Source organism: Girardinichthys multiradiatus, chromosome 9 (genome assembly GCF_021462225.1).
Source record: "Girardinichthys multiradiatus isolate DD_20200921_A chromosome 9, DD_fGirMul_XY1, whole genome shotgun sequence".
Taxonomy (NCBI): Eukaryota; Metazoa; Chordata; class Actinopteri; order Cyprinodontiformes; family Goodeidae; genus Girardinichthys; species Girardinichthys multiradiatus.
In genome coordinates, this window is record NC_061802.1 from 4,438,364 (window position 1) to 4,455,764 (window position 17,401).

A 17,401-nucleotide genomic window follows, 5' to 3' on the forward strand; every position below is an offset into this window, starting at 1 on the left:
AGATCTCAAGAATATCTCTGATGATTTGAAAGTTAGAACTTCTTTTCTATTTGAAGTGACCTCATCTAGAGTTATTTCTTCTTCTTTGCAAAGGGGGGGACAAGCTAATAAGACTGACAGCAGTATTTAGACCCCTAAAAGCTTCGGAAATGAGTCTGCAGGATACTTTAAGGCTATTGTTCTCTGAAAAGTAGTTTCCACACATTGAAAACATCCGTTCCTGCTCACATGTTCGACTGCACAGTGCATGGTTTACTGCACCAACACCTTCAGTGCATGACACCGAACACCTGCAGCTTTGTTAGTGTCTGCCCGTGCTCACCTGTCCATTTTAATCATTTAAAAAACAAAAAGCAAACACACCTGGAGCTGCAGAGCAGACAGGCACATTTTCACACTTCGTATATAACACACCAGATACAGTAGCTCTATCAGCAGTCAGCACACAAACACAAAGAGGAATCATCCACCACTGACTCAGCCCCAGTTTGACCAGTGTGTGAGGTTGCTCTCGTGGGAAGGACTGACTTTGTTTTTCGCACTCAGGTGGCAGAATCAAACATATGAGCTAACAGATGGAGGGAATAACTGATGTTGGGAAAGATGAAGATGGTTGAAGGGTGGGGCGGTGAGAGAGAAGCTTAAAACATAGAAATCATCCAGGAAAAAGAATAGAAACCACCATCTTTTTAGTTAGGATGGTTTTACAATGAAATAATGTGATGCTGAACAATTACTGGTCCACCTGGTAATGATGTGTATACTGTCTAAAGCCTTAAAGTAATGCTTCTTTATGCATTACTTTAAAAGCATTTGCTTTAAATAATTTTAAAGCATTATGCTTTTGTGGAAAATTAATAAAATTCCAACCTTTAATTTGAGTCCATTTAATCAGTGGGAGGAGAAATCACCAGGGCCGGACTTATTGGCACACACAACAATACCACAGTCTAAACACATATAGCTGGAACTGAGCTGAGGACCAAAGCTTATCTTCCCATTATGCATAGATGATAAGGTGAAGAAATTCTCTAAACTTCTCTATTAGACTGCAGACGTTCTGCAGCTAGTTATGTACATGTCAATCAGCTGTTTGGGAGGACCTTTTCTGTCCTACCATCAAAAACGTAAGCTTGTGGAGTTTCCCAAATGTTGCTAGGATTGTAAACTGGACCTGTGTGCTATGGTTAGTTGAGACCAGGATCAAGCTTTTCAACAACAAACTCTCCACCAGGTTTGGAGTAAAGCAAAGATCATTTATATGGAAAAGCAACTCATGCCAACTATTAAATACAGTGGAGGATCTATGATGCTGTGCGCCTGTTTCTTCTCCATGTTTCCTGTGGACCTTGTCCAGGTACAAAACTATTTGAAATACCAGGACATTTTAAAACAAAATCTGGTTGACTACCAATAAACTAAAAAAGGGTCCTCAGCAGGTCTTTCAGCATGAAAATCATTCAAGATGTACCAAAGTTTGCCTTCTTCAATGACTATTTCATTCTCAGACCTAAACCCCATTTAATGTTGGTCAACTGAAGAGAACACAGCATAAGAGAGGATCCAGGACTTTGTGAAGAGAAATGGTCAAAAAGAGGCAGTACAAAGTATTATACCAGCTGAACATGCGTCTATTGCTCTTAGAAAATATGGATTTCCTGGAAAATAAAGTAGAAATCATACAGGACAAGGACCTCAGAGAGCAAAAACGAAGGCCTCAGCAGAATGAAACAAAGCCATAAAGAATATCGCATGTCAGCCGGATGATGCCGTGCTGACAGAATGATCATTTCCCTCTCACTGAAAGCTGAGACTCAGGTGGTGTGATTGTGAACAGGTTTTAAAGCAGCGTGACACCGACAGCAGAGAGGCAGACTGAGTGAGTTAAAGGCGTGTTATCCTGATGGTCCAACAATGTTTGGATTTACGTCTCAGAAGATTGATGTTTATGCTGCAGTTAGAAGTTAGAGATGATCGGTTTAACACATGTAGCTCAACATGTGTCCTGTGCTGGATTCAGATCATTTTAACGGGTCCTAATTAGGCACAGTATGATAATCTTGAGTAAAAATGGGCATGGATTCACACTACTGACACAAAAAATGGAAACATACATCATCTAATTCATTTTATCAATACAGAAAAGCGTCAATTAAAACTGCTGCTGCAAAACTGATATATAGATAATCACAGTTATATGAAAGTTGTTTATGTCGTGTATTCGGTTTGTTTATATAGACTTAAGAAACGTTTTGAATAGTCATCCGATTGATTTATTAGTAGCTTTTTAGTAAACTTCGCTATTGTGCATAACAGTATTTCTTATTTTGGTTCTGCTCTATAAAAAATATGGCTGGCAGTATAACGCTGCCTTCAAGTCAAAGCACAGATCTAGGAATAACATCTGATTCAACTTGACTAATTTTCCCACTTGCACCACTTGCAAATGAAAAAATTAGTGGGAATTAGTGAGATTTAGTAATTGTGGTGCTAATTGTTTATAATAGCTGATTTTTCAACGTCTATTTTGCCAGTTGTAGTATGTTATGATAAAAAAATTTATAAAATTCCCCATTCTCTATTTCTGAGGTAGTAATGCAGCTAAACGTTGCTAGCAATACAAGCCAATAGCAACACACTTCATTCCATTCTAGACATCCAACCATTAAAGGAGTATAGTACCATTCCTATGGTTTAAAGTCCTTTTTATGACTTTTTTTATGACCACAAAACTGCATAATGCACCTCTGCTCTGTGAGTTACAGCCAGCTACTGCACACTGCAAGTCAGCTGGCTGAAAAAAGGTCACTACACTTTCCCCTCACTTATAAAAAGACAAAATTGTCTGTGAATATTACTATTTGCTAAAATACAGATTGGTATTTTGTGAACCAAAATACAAGGTGGTGGAAGCATTATGCTGCAGGTATGCCACCCATCACTCTTATAAGGCAACAATGTAACAACTATAGTAGGGAAGATGTGTGTTACGTTGTCGACAGTGTTTGTTTTCTTCATTAAAAATGATAAATCAGTGGTTTACTGAACATTATTATGACTGCAATAATTAAAGTTAGATTATTTTAGCAGCATTTAAAAAAAAAAAAAAAGGAATTGGGTCATTCTTAGTTTATATATCTTTAGAAATAAGTTGATGCCATTGTATTTTTACTCAAGTTGATCATACTATGAAAATCTCATAAAAATAAAAAAACAACTTTGACACAATTTATATGCAAAGCAATCATGTTGAATCAAAATTCTTTGTAAAATCTTTCCAAACTTTCCAAATCCCAATTTGGACTTCAGGGGGTGTTCGGTTTCACTTTTCTGAATCGGAACTTGGAACATCTGATATTTGCAAATAAAACAGCAGAAGAAGCCAATTTTTACTGGCTAATAAATCAAGCTATGTGCTCATGTAACCAGCCTGCAGCCAACTGCTTAACAGGCCACTAGCAGCTTGCCAACAGCACCTTTAAAGTGGCGTGGCCTTAATAAAAGTGATGGGTTGGTCTCCAGTTATTTTCAACACAATAACTGGATGTGTTCACTATAGGACAGTGTCTTCATTCAGCCTCCTGCTGACTGGCAGTGCACAGCAGCATGTAGGCAGGAGCAGCTACTATATGCCCCCAACATGTTTACTCTGGCATCTGATTAAAAAGGATTAAAAAGAGCAGAACAACTGAATATTTCTGCAGTTCTGACACAAAACGATGCCCAGTGTTAAGGCAATCCTTTAGATTTATTTCAACTCTCAAACTTTACTGAATTTCAGAGCAGTCTGCAAAATTTGAAGCTTTGTGTGGGTCTAAAGTGTTTCTTTTATGTTTCTTCTATTGATACAAAGTGAGCAGACTTAGAATTTAGTAAAATTATTGTTTTTTGCACTTTTCATTAAAGTGTTCTTCAAATTAACCTTAACTTGACTTAACCACTCAGGGTCTGGTGCTTTGCATCTACTATTTAAACACTGTTACATTTAGTTTCCGCACACATTCCCCCTTTTCACTACACCCATAAAACTGTCATAAAAATGTGTAGCTGCGTGAGTTTTATCGATTTGTTTTAACCAACAAGTGTTTGTCTTACCTTAACATAGTCGACTGCAGCATCCAGGGCAGCTACAGGATCCCTGGGAAAGACAGACAGAGAGAGGGTCCTGTTTAGAGAGTACATCCTGACCAGTCGGACCCAAAGAACCGCGTGTTGAGGTCTGGTTCCTCTCTGCAGCTTTTACAGAAATTAAAACTACAGAGCTGGTTGAGCTTGGCTTGACTTCAGGTGGGTCCCTAACTGGTGCTGATGTTGCTTCTTTTGGTTCAGTTGATGCCTAAGAGGTTTTTACAGCTGTGCATCGGTTTTAAGAGTCCATGCATGTCCAATTCATGGGTAGGAGAGACAAAGACTGCAGATATTCTCCATAAAGTTTCTCAGAAAAAAAAGTGGTGTGAAACAAAAATGTCACGCTACAGAGTTTTAAGTTCTGGCCGCTCTCGGTCCTGTTCTCTCACTCTTTCAGTCAGTGGTAAACACGTTCCCTTGCTGCACTCCTGGTTTGACCTCCTCCTTCACTCCTCCCCCAACATAACACACATCACAGCCACACGCCTACCATTCTTAGTCCACTGACAGTTTTACACAGAGGTTAGAGCGTGCGTGCGCGCGCACACACACACACACACACACACACACACACACACACACAAACTTTAAGCAGATACACTAGCTTTATTATTTTTCCATCTAAAACTGCATTCAAACAAATCATTTTAGTCCCTTTCTCCTCATCTCACTCCTGCAGCAGTTTTATCTGCTCGTCTTTGTTGGAATTAAAGTAATTTCCTATTGGATTTCACATTTTATCCAATTTCGAACGGCTCTCATTTTTTATTTTACTTATGTTTAAGCCTAGTGTGCATGTATTTTAAGAGTTACCACAGCTTTTTCTATCGGAGACTTACTTCAAGGGGCTCAGCGAAAGCTGTAATCAGATCAAATCCCCAGCCACATTAGTAAGGTTGGTAGTTCAGATCCCTTAAGCTTGGAATGGTGTTCCCACGGGAATATTAGCACAGCTCATTTCTTACCAAACCAAATATGTTTAGCCCCAAGTCCCTCTCAGTTTTAATATAGCCCTAAAAAATGAGTGGGATTAGCTCCGTAACTGAACAGAAGGCCTCATTCACAACAAACCGTTGTCGTTTTTTTAAGGCAGATTGTTCAGCTTTGCAGGCCCTGTCAAGATCTCCACCAGGTCTACACAAACCAAGAGCGGAGGAAGCAAAATATAAAGCTCCTGACCCTATAGCAGGTCTACAGACCACAGCGTGTCCTGACACGCCCTGCAGCATATCAACATGAAAACACTGAGCTGTCCCCTGAGCCAAGGCCAAAGTGGCTGTTTTTGTTTTTGGTGATACTCTGCCAGGAAGTACTGCAAGTATACGGATCACTAAAGGTTGTAAAATGTTGATTTTCCTGCAGTGCTTTGCAGAGGTATCCATACCCCTCCAATTTTTCACATGAACTTTCACCTTTAAACCACAACAAAGTAGCGCATAGTTGTGAACTGAATGAAAAATTATTCATGGTTTTATTTTCTTTTTATAATTTTTTTTCTTTTTAAAAATAAAAGTGTGGCATGCATTTTTTTCAGCCTGTCTGAGTTAAACACAATTTATCACAATGACTGCTGCACGGCTTTAAGGTGACATCTTGATGTGCTTTTAACATCTAGAGATGCATGTTTTTTGCCACGCTATTAGACTGAGATTAGTGTCTGTGAACAAAGATGTGTGTCTATTCTTCCCAAAGATTCTCAATTAGATTTAGACTGGACTTTGACAGGACCGTTCTAACACATTCGTTAGCATCGCACCCCCAACTTTATGTTTAGGGCTGTTGCCCAGCTGAAAAACTGAACCTCCAACCAAATCTCAATTTCAATTCAATTCAATTCAGTTTTATTTATATAGCGCCAATTCACAACACATGTTGTCTCAAGGCACTTCTCAACAGTCAGGTTCATACATTCCAATTAATCCTAACCATTGAACAGTGCAGTCAGATTCAGCTATTTATTCAAATTGGATAAAAAGCTTTTCTATCTAAGGAAACCAAGCAGATTGCATCCAGTCAGTGACTTGCAGCATTCACTCCTCCTGGATGAGCATGTAGAGACAGTGGACAGTCACTGGCGTTGACTTTGCAGCAATCCCTCATACTGAGCATGCATGTAGCGACAGTGGAGAGGAAAAACTCCCTTTTAACAGGAAGAAACGTCCACCAGAACCAGAACCAGGCTCAGTATGAGCAGCCATCTGCCACGACCGACTGGGGGTTTGAGAGAACAGAGCAGAGACACAAAGAGAACAAAGAAGCACTGATCCAGGAGTACTTTCTATGGGAAGGAAAAGTAAATGTTAATTGATGTAGCTCCTTTAGTTGTTTCACCTAGAAAGAAAGAACAGATAAACTCTGAGCCAGTTTTCAAGGATCGAGTCTGAAAGAGAGCACATAGTTAGCCCTCTTCTTTGTATCCTTTCACAGGTTTTCTTCCAGGGTTGGAAGAACGCCTGGAAATGGATGCATCTAGCTCTATCCATCTTCCCATCAACTCTGACCAGCTTCCATGTTCCTGGCAAAGAAAAGCATCCCCAGATGCTTTTCTTTGCCAGGGATGAATACATCTGCACTGGCATCATGTATAGATTTCCATTCTGATCTTTCCTTTAACTTTGAGCAGATAAAAATGTTGAACTAGGGTTTTTATTGACTGGTTTGTCACTACTTTCATTTAAAGATTTCAAAGTGAAGACTTTGATCTCACAGTAAAAACAGAACTAAGATTGCATGTTTTTTCACCAGAATACATTGCTAATGTTGATAGAAAAAGATTCAGTACTTTTTCCTGGTGTGACCATTTTGTGCTGCTCTACTGAACTGCTGTGAGACCCAAAACCCTGACCACATCAACCACCTGCCTCCCATAACCCTGACTCAACTTTCCATTGTGAGCATGCAGTGGAAATCACCATGGATAGACAACACCCATATAGATCCCTCAGAATGAATCTTCTCAAATTAGGGAAATTCCCTCTATTCCACCTTGTGAAGCTGGCAAAGGCAAAAGGTCAGGTTTAAAAACAAGGGGACATCCTGGAAGATGGTAAAACTTTGACCCCATAAAAAAAATCATTTGTCAGGTGTATAATTTTCTCTCGTGACCAAGTTGTCTAAAGTTTAACCAATTTATGTGTGAGATGGTTAGGGCCAGACTACACAAACAGATCACTGCTATATCAGTATTTCTATCAGTATTTTTAAAAAAAGCAGGCAACGCAGAACCTTTTTGCATCTAAAACCACACAAAAAAAAAACAATCTATAACAGAATCAGCGGGAGAAAATGCTTAAAGAACTGAGGCGAGGAAGAGGATGAAAATAAAGAGCAGGGAAGGCTGAAGCATGAAGAGCTGACCACAATCTTTTTCTGGCTACTGTTGTTCTATGCAGTTCACCACTCAGTTCTCAGCATGACCACAGCGGGCTGCAGGATGGCGAAGGCTGAGGACAGAAAGTCAAAGCAAACCGCTGCATGCAGTACCTGTATGCTACCTCTAGGGGTCAGTGGGTTTCCATTACACACAAACAAATTATGCTTCAGACTGAAGTCTTTGTTTTTCTATACAGCTATATTATTATGGCTTATTCACTTCAAAGCATCATGCTGAATCATGTAATACAAGCCATTAAGCTGTAAAGTAATAACCCTAAATATCAAAAGAGAAATAATTAAAATAAAAAAGATATGAATGTAATAGTGAGACATAATTAAGCAAAATGAAACAAAGACATTTTAACTATCATTTGGACAAGAGAATCTTTTAATTGCTTTCTTTTTTTCTGTCTCCCTACTAAATTCAAGTAAATAACCTCTAGAGTATAAATTGCTGCAATAAAATGCTTAACTTTTAACTACGCTCATGCTCCATAAATGTATGAATGGATAGTTGAATGAATTTGATTGCAAACTGCACAAAATCCACAAGAAACCTGCAAGCATGTGAAAAAGACATACAGAAAACCTTTAGACATACTTGATGATAACTGATCAGGTTCCTCTGCACTGCTAACCAAACTGTCTGATTTTAATTTAACATTTCATTACTCTAACTTTTGATATTTCAAATTCTATACTTTTTTCTAATCGACATTAGTGCTGCACATTATAAAAAAGATTTTTTGTTATTGCAGTACTTCTGTAGGCAATGTGCAGAAAGACATTAACGCCATAAATGAACTGTTTATTTATAACAAGTCATACATAATATTCACCAACATTATCGCATGTTTTCCTAATTTCATGCAGCCCTAATGTTCATACTGTTTTCAACTCTGCAAATAATGTTCTGTCTCCAGTTTGTCCTAGTTCAAGTCAAGCTACTGTGACAAAATGAATTAACACCTGGTTTCCATCTAATCTGTCTAATCTTATCTGTTTCTCTGCTAAAGCATCAAAGTTCACTGCTGTCCCCTATTTGGATTGATAAAAGGTTTAAGGAGCGCCACCTTGTGGTTTGTGCTGTTTCTCTTTTAACAATTAATTCCAGTTAATTTGGATTGTTCTGGTTCATAACTAAAGAGTTAACATGAAACTTTAAAAAAAGAAAATAGGTCATTTTAAAATTCAAAACACTTTAAGAAAATACAGTCGGGTTTGGGTTAAAATCCATCCAGGTGGCATGGTGATGTGGGCTGGATGGGCTCTAAGAGGATCTGGGCTAACAATGAACTTGCGTGAAACCAATTTGGGTTTTCCAAACTTGTCAGTATGTCTGCAGTTGGGTCTCAAACTGATATTATGTAAACAGTTTATATTAAGTGCCGAATCTAGGATCCACCTTTTACCCAAAGAATGAAACTTACATAGATCACTATGTAACCAGTGGACAAACCAATCTGGGACCCAGTTTCCAGGCCATTTCTAACCCAATTGTAAATTTTGCCCTGGCAATCCCATCCTGTTCAATTCAACCCAAATAAAATCCAATTAAAATGTCAAATAACAAAATGTTACCATAGGAAACCATCAGATTGATAATTTGATTCGGTTTCCTACTCTGAGCATGAACTATTAATTCATTTATTCATTCATTTATTCATTCATTTATTTATGTACAGGTCCTTCTCAAAATATTAGCATATTGTGATAAAGTTAATTATTTTCCATAATGTCATGATGAAAATGTAACATTCATATATTTTAGATTCATTGCACACTAACTGAAATATTTCAGGTCTTTTATTGTCTTAATACGGATGATTTTGGCATACAGCTCATGAAAACCCAAAATTCCTATCTCACAAAATTAGCATATTTCATCCGACCAATAAAAGAAAAGTGTTTTTAATACAAAAAACGGCAACCTTCAAATAATCATGTACAGTTATGCACTCAATACTTGGTCGGGAATCCTTTGGCAGAAATGACTGCTTCAATGCGGCGCGGCATGGAGGCAATCAGCCTGTGGCACTGCTGAGGTCTTATGGAGGCCCAGGATGCTTTGATAGCGGCCTTTAGCTCATCCAGAGTGTTGGGTCTTGAGTCTCTCAACGTTCTCTTCACAATATCCCACAGATTCTCTATGGGGTTCAGGTCAGGAGAGTTGGCAGGCCAATTGAGCACAGTGATACCATGGTCAGTAAACCATTTACCAGTGGTTTTGGCACTGTGAGCAGGTGCCAGGTCGTGCTGAAAAATGAAATCTTCATCTCCATAAAGCTTTTCAGCAGATGGAAGCATGAAGTGCTCCAAAATCTCCTGATAGCTAGCTGCATTGACCCTGCCCTTGATAAAACACAGTGGACCAACACCAGCAGCTGACACGGCACCCCAGACCATCACTGACTGTGGGTACTTGACACTGGACTTCTGGCATTTTGGCATTTCCTTCTCCCCAGTCTTCCTCCAGACTCTGGCACCTTGATTTCTGAATGACATGCAGAATTTGCTTTCATGCAAAAAAAGTACTTTGGACCACTGAGCAACAGTCCAGTGCTGCTTCTCTGTAGCCCAGGTCAGGCGCTTCTGTCGCTGTTTCTGGTTCAAAAGTGGCTTGACCTGGGGAATGTGGCACCTGTAGCCCATTTCCTGCACACGCCTGTGCACGGTGGCTCTGGATGTTTCTACTCCAGACTCAGTCCACTGCTTCCGCAGGTCCCCCAAGGTCTGGAATCGGCCCTTCTCCACAATCTTCCTAAGGGTCCGGTCACCTCTTCTCGTTGTGCAGCGTTTTCTGCCACACTTTTTCCTTCCCACAGACTTCCCACTGAGGTGCCTTGATACAGCACTCTGGGAACAGCCTATTCGTTCAGAAATTTCTTTCTGTGTCTTACCCTCTTGCTTGAGGGTGTCAATAGTGGCCTTCTGGACAGCAGTCAGGTCGGCAGTCTTACCCATGATTGGGGTTTTGAGTGATGAACCAGGCTGGGAGTTTTAAAGGCCTCACGAATCTTTTGCAGGTGTTTAGAGTTAACTCGTTGATTCAGATGATTAGGTTCATAGCTCGTTTAGAGACCCTTTTAATGATATGCTAATTTTGTGAGATAGGAATTTTGGGTTTTCATGAGCTGTATGCCAAAATCATCCGTATTAAGACAATAAAAGACCTGAAATATTTCAGTTAGTGTGCAATGAATCTAAAATATATGAATGTTAAATTTTCATCATGACATTATGGAAAATAATGAACTTTATCACAATATGCTAATATTTTGAGAAGGACCTGTATGTATAAATATGGACCAGCAACACCAACATAAACCCAAGGGGAAACGTTAGTTTGTCCATATTTGGGTTCCCAAACAAATACGTTTGTGCTGCAACAAATACTCCAGTGTGCATGCTGGAGAATTGCATAATGTCCGCCTAAATCTTTATTTGCTTAACATCGGATGATATTTAAAGGGCATTATACAAACCTTTAAAACTTATTTTAAAGAATTGGATTTTATGTACAAATGCTCCAATTAGGTTTTTCTGGTTTGAGGTCTGGGCAGCCGATTCAACTGAGTCCAAAGTTTTCTTCTAAGGTCAGTGACAAACAAGGGAAAACTGGACGATTCCAATCTGTAGTGGACTGATCTGTGAATCTCTAGTTTTATGTTGATCTCATTTAGTCTGAGGTCCAAATGAACTAGTAGTCAGATATCCTCCCAGCACAGATCTTTGTACCTTCTCCTTTTTACGGTCATTTCTGCTGCCCTCCCCTTTCTGTCCTGGTGGTCCTCAAGCTGCCCATAGAGGTCAAGAGAAAGACAAACTGGCCAATCAGGAGCTGGTGCACCATAAGGTCAGTGGTCACAGGTCAGTCAGCAGCATGATCGCAGAAAGTCAGGACTGACTGACAAGTTGTACTTGTGGTTTTATAGAAAAGCAAACTGATTTGTTTGCTCAAACTTTTCTAGAGACACTAATATCTGGATTTAACAGAATATAACATTTAAAAAGAAGGTGGATACTGAGACTAATAAGTTTGGTTAATTCAGCATCACAGTGAGAGTTTAATGCTGCCCACAATCCAGCCACCTGCAGAGGCTTAATTTGACTCGGACAAATTATCTTGCTGTATGTCAGCAGCATATGAAATGGATCCAGCATGGAGGCACAGAGATGAAGAGAGGAGCAAACAAAGAGTTCAGAGTAATCTCTGATCAAACCTGCCACACCCTGACTTACAAAGGTTACCAAACTGCTGGGGGCCAAAAGCATGCACAGGCACGTGCACAAAGCTGGCTTGTATCAGATACAGTGTGCTGTAAACCGACCCCAGAGACAGAAAGATGGGAGGGTATGATGAGGGATGAGGTGTATGTGTGGGTTCTCTCTGAAGCTGAGCTAACTGCAGAGCCCCCCTCAGGGCTCCATTTACAACCTTCTCTATCTTCACCCAGCTCTGAATGTCCTCACTCCCTGCTTTAATGGGAAGCATTTTGATGAAGCAACAATTCTATTAACAAAGGCATGATTTTCCTTTTTTTTTTTATTTATAAAACCTTAAGGTGTTCCATGCATTGAATAAAGCCCCCTTTACTACGATACTCTTAAATAAAATCCAGTGCAACCAATGTTCTTCATAAGTCACATAATCAACCTGTTTGTAGTTTGATCTCAGTACAAATTCAGTTGGTCTGTGAAGGCCTCAGAGGTTTGTTAAAGAATATTAGAGAGCAAACAGCACCAAGAAGACCAAGAACCACAGCAGACAGGTCAGGGTGAAAGTTGGGGAGATTTTTAAAGCAGGGTTAGGTTCTAAAACATCTCAAGCTTTGAACATCTCACAGAGCTGTGTTCATTTGAAAATATATGAACATGGAAATTAGATGGACCAACTGCAAACCCAGCAAAACATAGCTGCCTACCTAAACCGACAGGTCAGGCAAGAGGATGTAATTCTGGAGGAGCTACAGACATCCACAGCTCAGGTGGAAAAATCTGTTGACAGGATTACTATTAGGTGTACACTTCACAAAATGGGCCTTTATGGAAGAGTGGCAAGAAGAAAGTCTCCACCTCGAGAAAGAATGCAGAGGTCCTGTTTGCATTTTGACAAATAATATTTTTTATGTAAATAAATAAAGAAACAAAGTACACGAATGACTGCACCTCAGCAGACCCGTGCAGTCAGAACCACTTGGAGCTTAACAAGCTCAAGACGGTGGACTTTCAGAGAACACCACTAACCTTCCGTACCATCCTGCTCAAAACTGTGTCTACTGTGGATCACTTTAGGTTCCAAGGAAGCACCCTGGACCTGAGGTGGTTGTCTCACATAAACAGTTTGAAAGAAGGCCAAGCAGAGACTGTACTTCCTGCGGCAAATCAAGAAGTACAACCTTCCACAGGAGCTGCTGGTCATCTTCTCCACTGCTATAATTTAGTCTGTCCAGTCTTTGTCCATCTCAGTGTGGTTTGACTCATCCAGGTAATATGACAGGTCCAAACTACAACGAACAATTAGGTCTGCAGACAGGACCATCTAGGGCTTGTATAGATCTAAGGTCAGAAGGGCAGCTAACATGTCTACAGATCACACACATCCAGGACACAAACTGTTTAGACCTTCAAGTCCGTGCTACAGAGAACTATTCGCACAAACGAGCCACCAGAGAGCGTTTCTTCCCCCAGGCTGTTTCCCTTATAAACACAATGAACACCTTACAGCCTGAGTAGTCAGCTACTCTGCTGTGAAATGAAATAAGCATTTTGCACTACCACAGCCTGCCTTTCTTCTCTTCACATATAAAATGACTGTAGATACACATACAGCAAAATCAAATACCTTATCTGTGCACGCTATCTTGGCCAATAAAGCTGATTCTGTTAATTATTTTGGGGACAATTAACATGTGGAAGAAGGTCCTGTGCTCCTCCTAGACCAAAAAGTGAACTTTTCAACCAACATACAAAGCTGTTTGTCTGGTGGAAAACCAAAACTTCACATCTCCCTGAATAATCATCACAACTGTAAAACATGTGGTGATGTGATCAAGGTGTAGAGAGGCCATCTTCAGCGATAGGAAGCTAAAGGGGCATGAATAATGTTGAAATTCAATGTAACCATTTTCATATTTAATACAAAATCTCTTTGAAACATTTTGTAGTCGTCTCTTGAAACAAAAACAGATCATTTTCATGCTCACCTTGAATGTTCCCAGGTAAAGATTTTTTTTTGTCTTAATCACTACTTTAATACACAACTAAGTAAAACGAGGTGAATGAGCTAAATTCTCCCACACCAATTTGCTTGATATGGGTTATTTGCACAGAATGTTCAACAAATATCGGAGCGCGACAATAAATAGATCAAATTACAGCAATCTTAGCCCTTATCTGCCTGCATCTGTGCATGTTTACCTGCTACTCTTGAAGTCATCAGTGATATTCCGACCCAACGAGGATGTCATGGGTTGAAGGATGTGACCTGAAGGCAGTGATGTGTTCCTGGAAAGTAATGGCTGTGCCTGATTGGTTTTTGGGTCCCATGTGTTGTTGCTCTGGCTGATGTTGGTTCCTCCTCTTCTGCTACGAGGCAAAGTTCCATGCAGTGAGACTGGCTGGTAGGCTGCACTGGGAATTTCAGATAAGCTGCCTGCCTGTCCTGAAGGGAGGCTGCATGAAAGAAACAAGCAATTGAAATTAAACACTAAATTGAAATATTTTAAAGTATTACTTCACTATTTAAAAATCTTGTTAAATTTGATTTTAAGCTAATAAATCTGGCAAATAAATTAAGATCACCAAGGATTGGAGCCATGGAGATCCATGGAGATGGTGAGCTTTCGGGGCGAGCAGGGGCCATTGCTGGGGCCACCAAGGGAAGTGTTGGGCCCTCCAGAGTGGGCAGAACCTCCTCCCAAGGTGTGATGATGTGCATGTAGGGACCTGGGCAGACTGGCAAAACGCCCCTCAGCCATCATCCTTAACTCTGGAAAAGTGCAGAGACATGAGATGAATCATATCTGAAACAAGCGCCACTGGTGCTTTGAAGAATGACAACAAACACAAAGAAAACATGTTGAGCTTACTGGAAATAAAATAAGATCATACGTAACACATAAAAAAGGAACTGGTACAATTACCACACCCAGATAGGCTCATAACTGAGAATATCTCGCACTCTGTCAAACGATTATAATACAAACCCACAAAGCACCCTGCAGGGATAAGAAAGTCCTCATTATGTTATTGCATACCGGTAATTACAAGGCATTTAAATACTATATGTCACGTCTCAAGGACTTATTTTCCTGTTTTAATTATGCCTTCAAACACACAGCATAAATAATGTTTGTTTTCATGCGCATTTAGTAAATTCATACATTCAACATAATCTATAGCAAATGTCGTATTTAAAAAGCCTCTAGAGTTTCGGGTTAGCTGAAATTTTGTAATGAAATTAGATAAAAAGCTGACTGTTCGAGAATAAAATAAAGTCTGCTGTAGCCGAATCTGATTTGATAAAAAAATATGAAGGAACAGCTGCACTTCCCTCCTGGCAACTTTATTTTGTGCTCATGAGGTAAGCTGTCGTCTGTTGGCACCAACACCACAGACAAAAATACACAGTGATGAACAAGACAGATAGCTCGGCGGAGTTGGGAAATCACAGGATGGGTTCTTCCTACATTTCCCTGCAGTGTGAGCATGATTGGACAGCATACGATCATCTGCTCTGATTCAGTCTGCATGCAGCCATTAGTCACACTGTACAAACTAAAATATCATAAAAACCCCGAACGAACTGGCAGTCTTAAATCAAACAACTTCTCAACCCTAATCCAATCAAAGGTCTGACAATGAAATCCCAGCTGGTTATTTTTGCTTTGTAATGAAGCTGATTAAGATCAGAAGATGTAGGCAGCAGTTTACAATAAATGGAGAAGCACAGTTTAGACCCGACAGTATCGAGAAGAGGTTATTTTTGACGGCCTGATTGATTTTGACCAAGCATTTAAATTTGAAGTGAAGCATCAATCATCTGCTTCTGCCGAAATATTGTCAGCTTCTTTTATTGGCAGCTGCAATATGACAGAGAGCCTTGCAGAGGATAGTGAGAGGAGCTGAGAAGGTCACTGGCCTGTCCCTACCCTCTGTCCTGGATCTGCTGCAGGAACAGGGTTCTAAGCATTACCAGAGACTCCTTACACCCTCTCTATGAACTTTGGGAACAGCTGCCATCAGGCTAAAAATACATCAAAAGCAGTACCACCAGACTGCTACACACCTTTATGTCTTGGCTACTGTTCAGCATTTTCATAGCTTAAGATTATGCACTTATTTTATGTTTTGATCAATGTTTTCCACAGAAAATGTGTTGCAAACCCCAGAGAAATGCTCTTTCATTTTGTTTTACAATAAAAGGACAACAAATTGATTAAATTTTGTTTGATTTGGTTCATTCTGATCTGAGTGAGCTCAAACAAGGAATTGATGGCAGTTATTCTGCTGAAAATATAATAAAAACAATGCATCCATATTTTATTATAACTGTTTAACTAATGTTTGCCGAGGTTTACTTCTTTGCTTTGCCAGGGATAGGAGAAGAAAGAGAAGACCCAGGCTCCACCTGTGTGCAGACAGTAGGATGTGTTTTTGTACTGTTTCTTACAGTGACCTCCCTCCCAAGCTGTTTTAAATGAGAACTGGCTCTCAAACATTTTATCAAGTAAAAATAATAAATAACATCAACAGCACTGTGCCGGAGCATGTCTTTCTACGGTATTAAAATACATACCATGGTGACGTTGCTCTTTCATACCCCTACTTTAGTCGTGTTATACCTAATTTTTTTAAAAGGGACAAAACATTGCCATTTGCCATGACACTTTCGTACTGATTATGCAAAACTTCGTATGTGGGGAATTTTTTTACCCACTTTAATAACCGATGATATGAAGTAATTTACTACAATTTACTGTGAGGAAATATGGTTAACACATTTCAATAAATTGGCCTGTGGGGTAAGCACTGGTAAAGGGGCAAAGACACCCAGAGCTCCACTAAATACAGAGAGCCAAAGTAGCTTTTTTTAAACAAACATCCAGAAAGGGTTTTTTATCCTTACTTTCTTAATATGAAGCTTTATTGTATGCATAACAAATGTCCATCAGGTTGACAGTTTAGTAGGACTTACATATAGCTACATTTACGACTGGCAAAGGTTACGAACTCCAGTTTTAAATGAAGACCAGTGACCTCGATGTTTGATACAGATGGATTCAATTTCTGAAGAGTCGGAAGTTACGAATTAGGAGCACATAGCTGTAAAATCAGTTTTAAAATGGAGCTAAACAGAATCAAACAGTGGGGGTCACAGAGTCATCAGCTCCTACTGATAAATGTCAATGAAAATGTAAATGTAGCTTTAGAGGAACAACCAGCTGGCTGGTCCAGGACTCTTCAGAGTGAAGAGAGACGTTTACCCGCTCCGAAGCAGACAGTAAAAGACTTACTAAGGCATGTAGAATCAGACAGAATGTGGATTCCTCTGAGGGGCAGAATGACTACAGCACCTATTATATGACCCTAAGGGATTCAGCTGTGTGTGTGTGGTACTGACCATCTGCCAGACACACAACCTCCCCCTGTAGTGCATACAAAGATCAACTCTCACCGAGTTAGCAGACAAGAACATAGCAAGCACATAAATACTTAGCTTTAGAATAAATTATGCATGCTACAGGACGTCATTATAAGGCAAGTGCATAAAAAAACCCTCCTTTAATGGATCGGCTCATAATTCACTTATCCTCAGATGTAATTTATTTCACATTCAGACTCATTTCAGCCGCTCCTCTCTCTTTCTGACCCGATCCCAGCTCATCCATCTTTC

General features: G+C 39.8%; 1 protein-coding gene across 5 annotated transcripts in view; it reads right to left on the bottom strand.

The window, feature by feature from the left end:
• The window catches only part of bcar3 (BCAR3 adaptor protein, NSP family member), an 81,491-nt gene that overhangs the window by 25,539 nt on the left and 38,551 nt on the right, over nt 1-17,401 (bottom strand). For all 5 annotated transcript variants that reach the window (XM_047375694.1, XM_047375691.1, XM_047375692.1 and 2 more), the window contains 3 exons: nt 14,308-14,494; nt 13,924-14,178; nt 4,096-4,138 (listed from right to left, as the gene is read on the bottom strand). In XM_047375694.1, the coding sequence (XP_047231650.1) occupies nt 4,096-4,138; nt 13,924-14,178; nt 14,308-14,494 (485 nt within the window). The remainder of the gene's footprint in view (nt 1-4,095; nt 4,139-13,923; nt 14,179-14,307; nt 14,495-17,401) is intronic.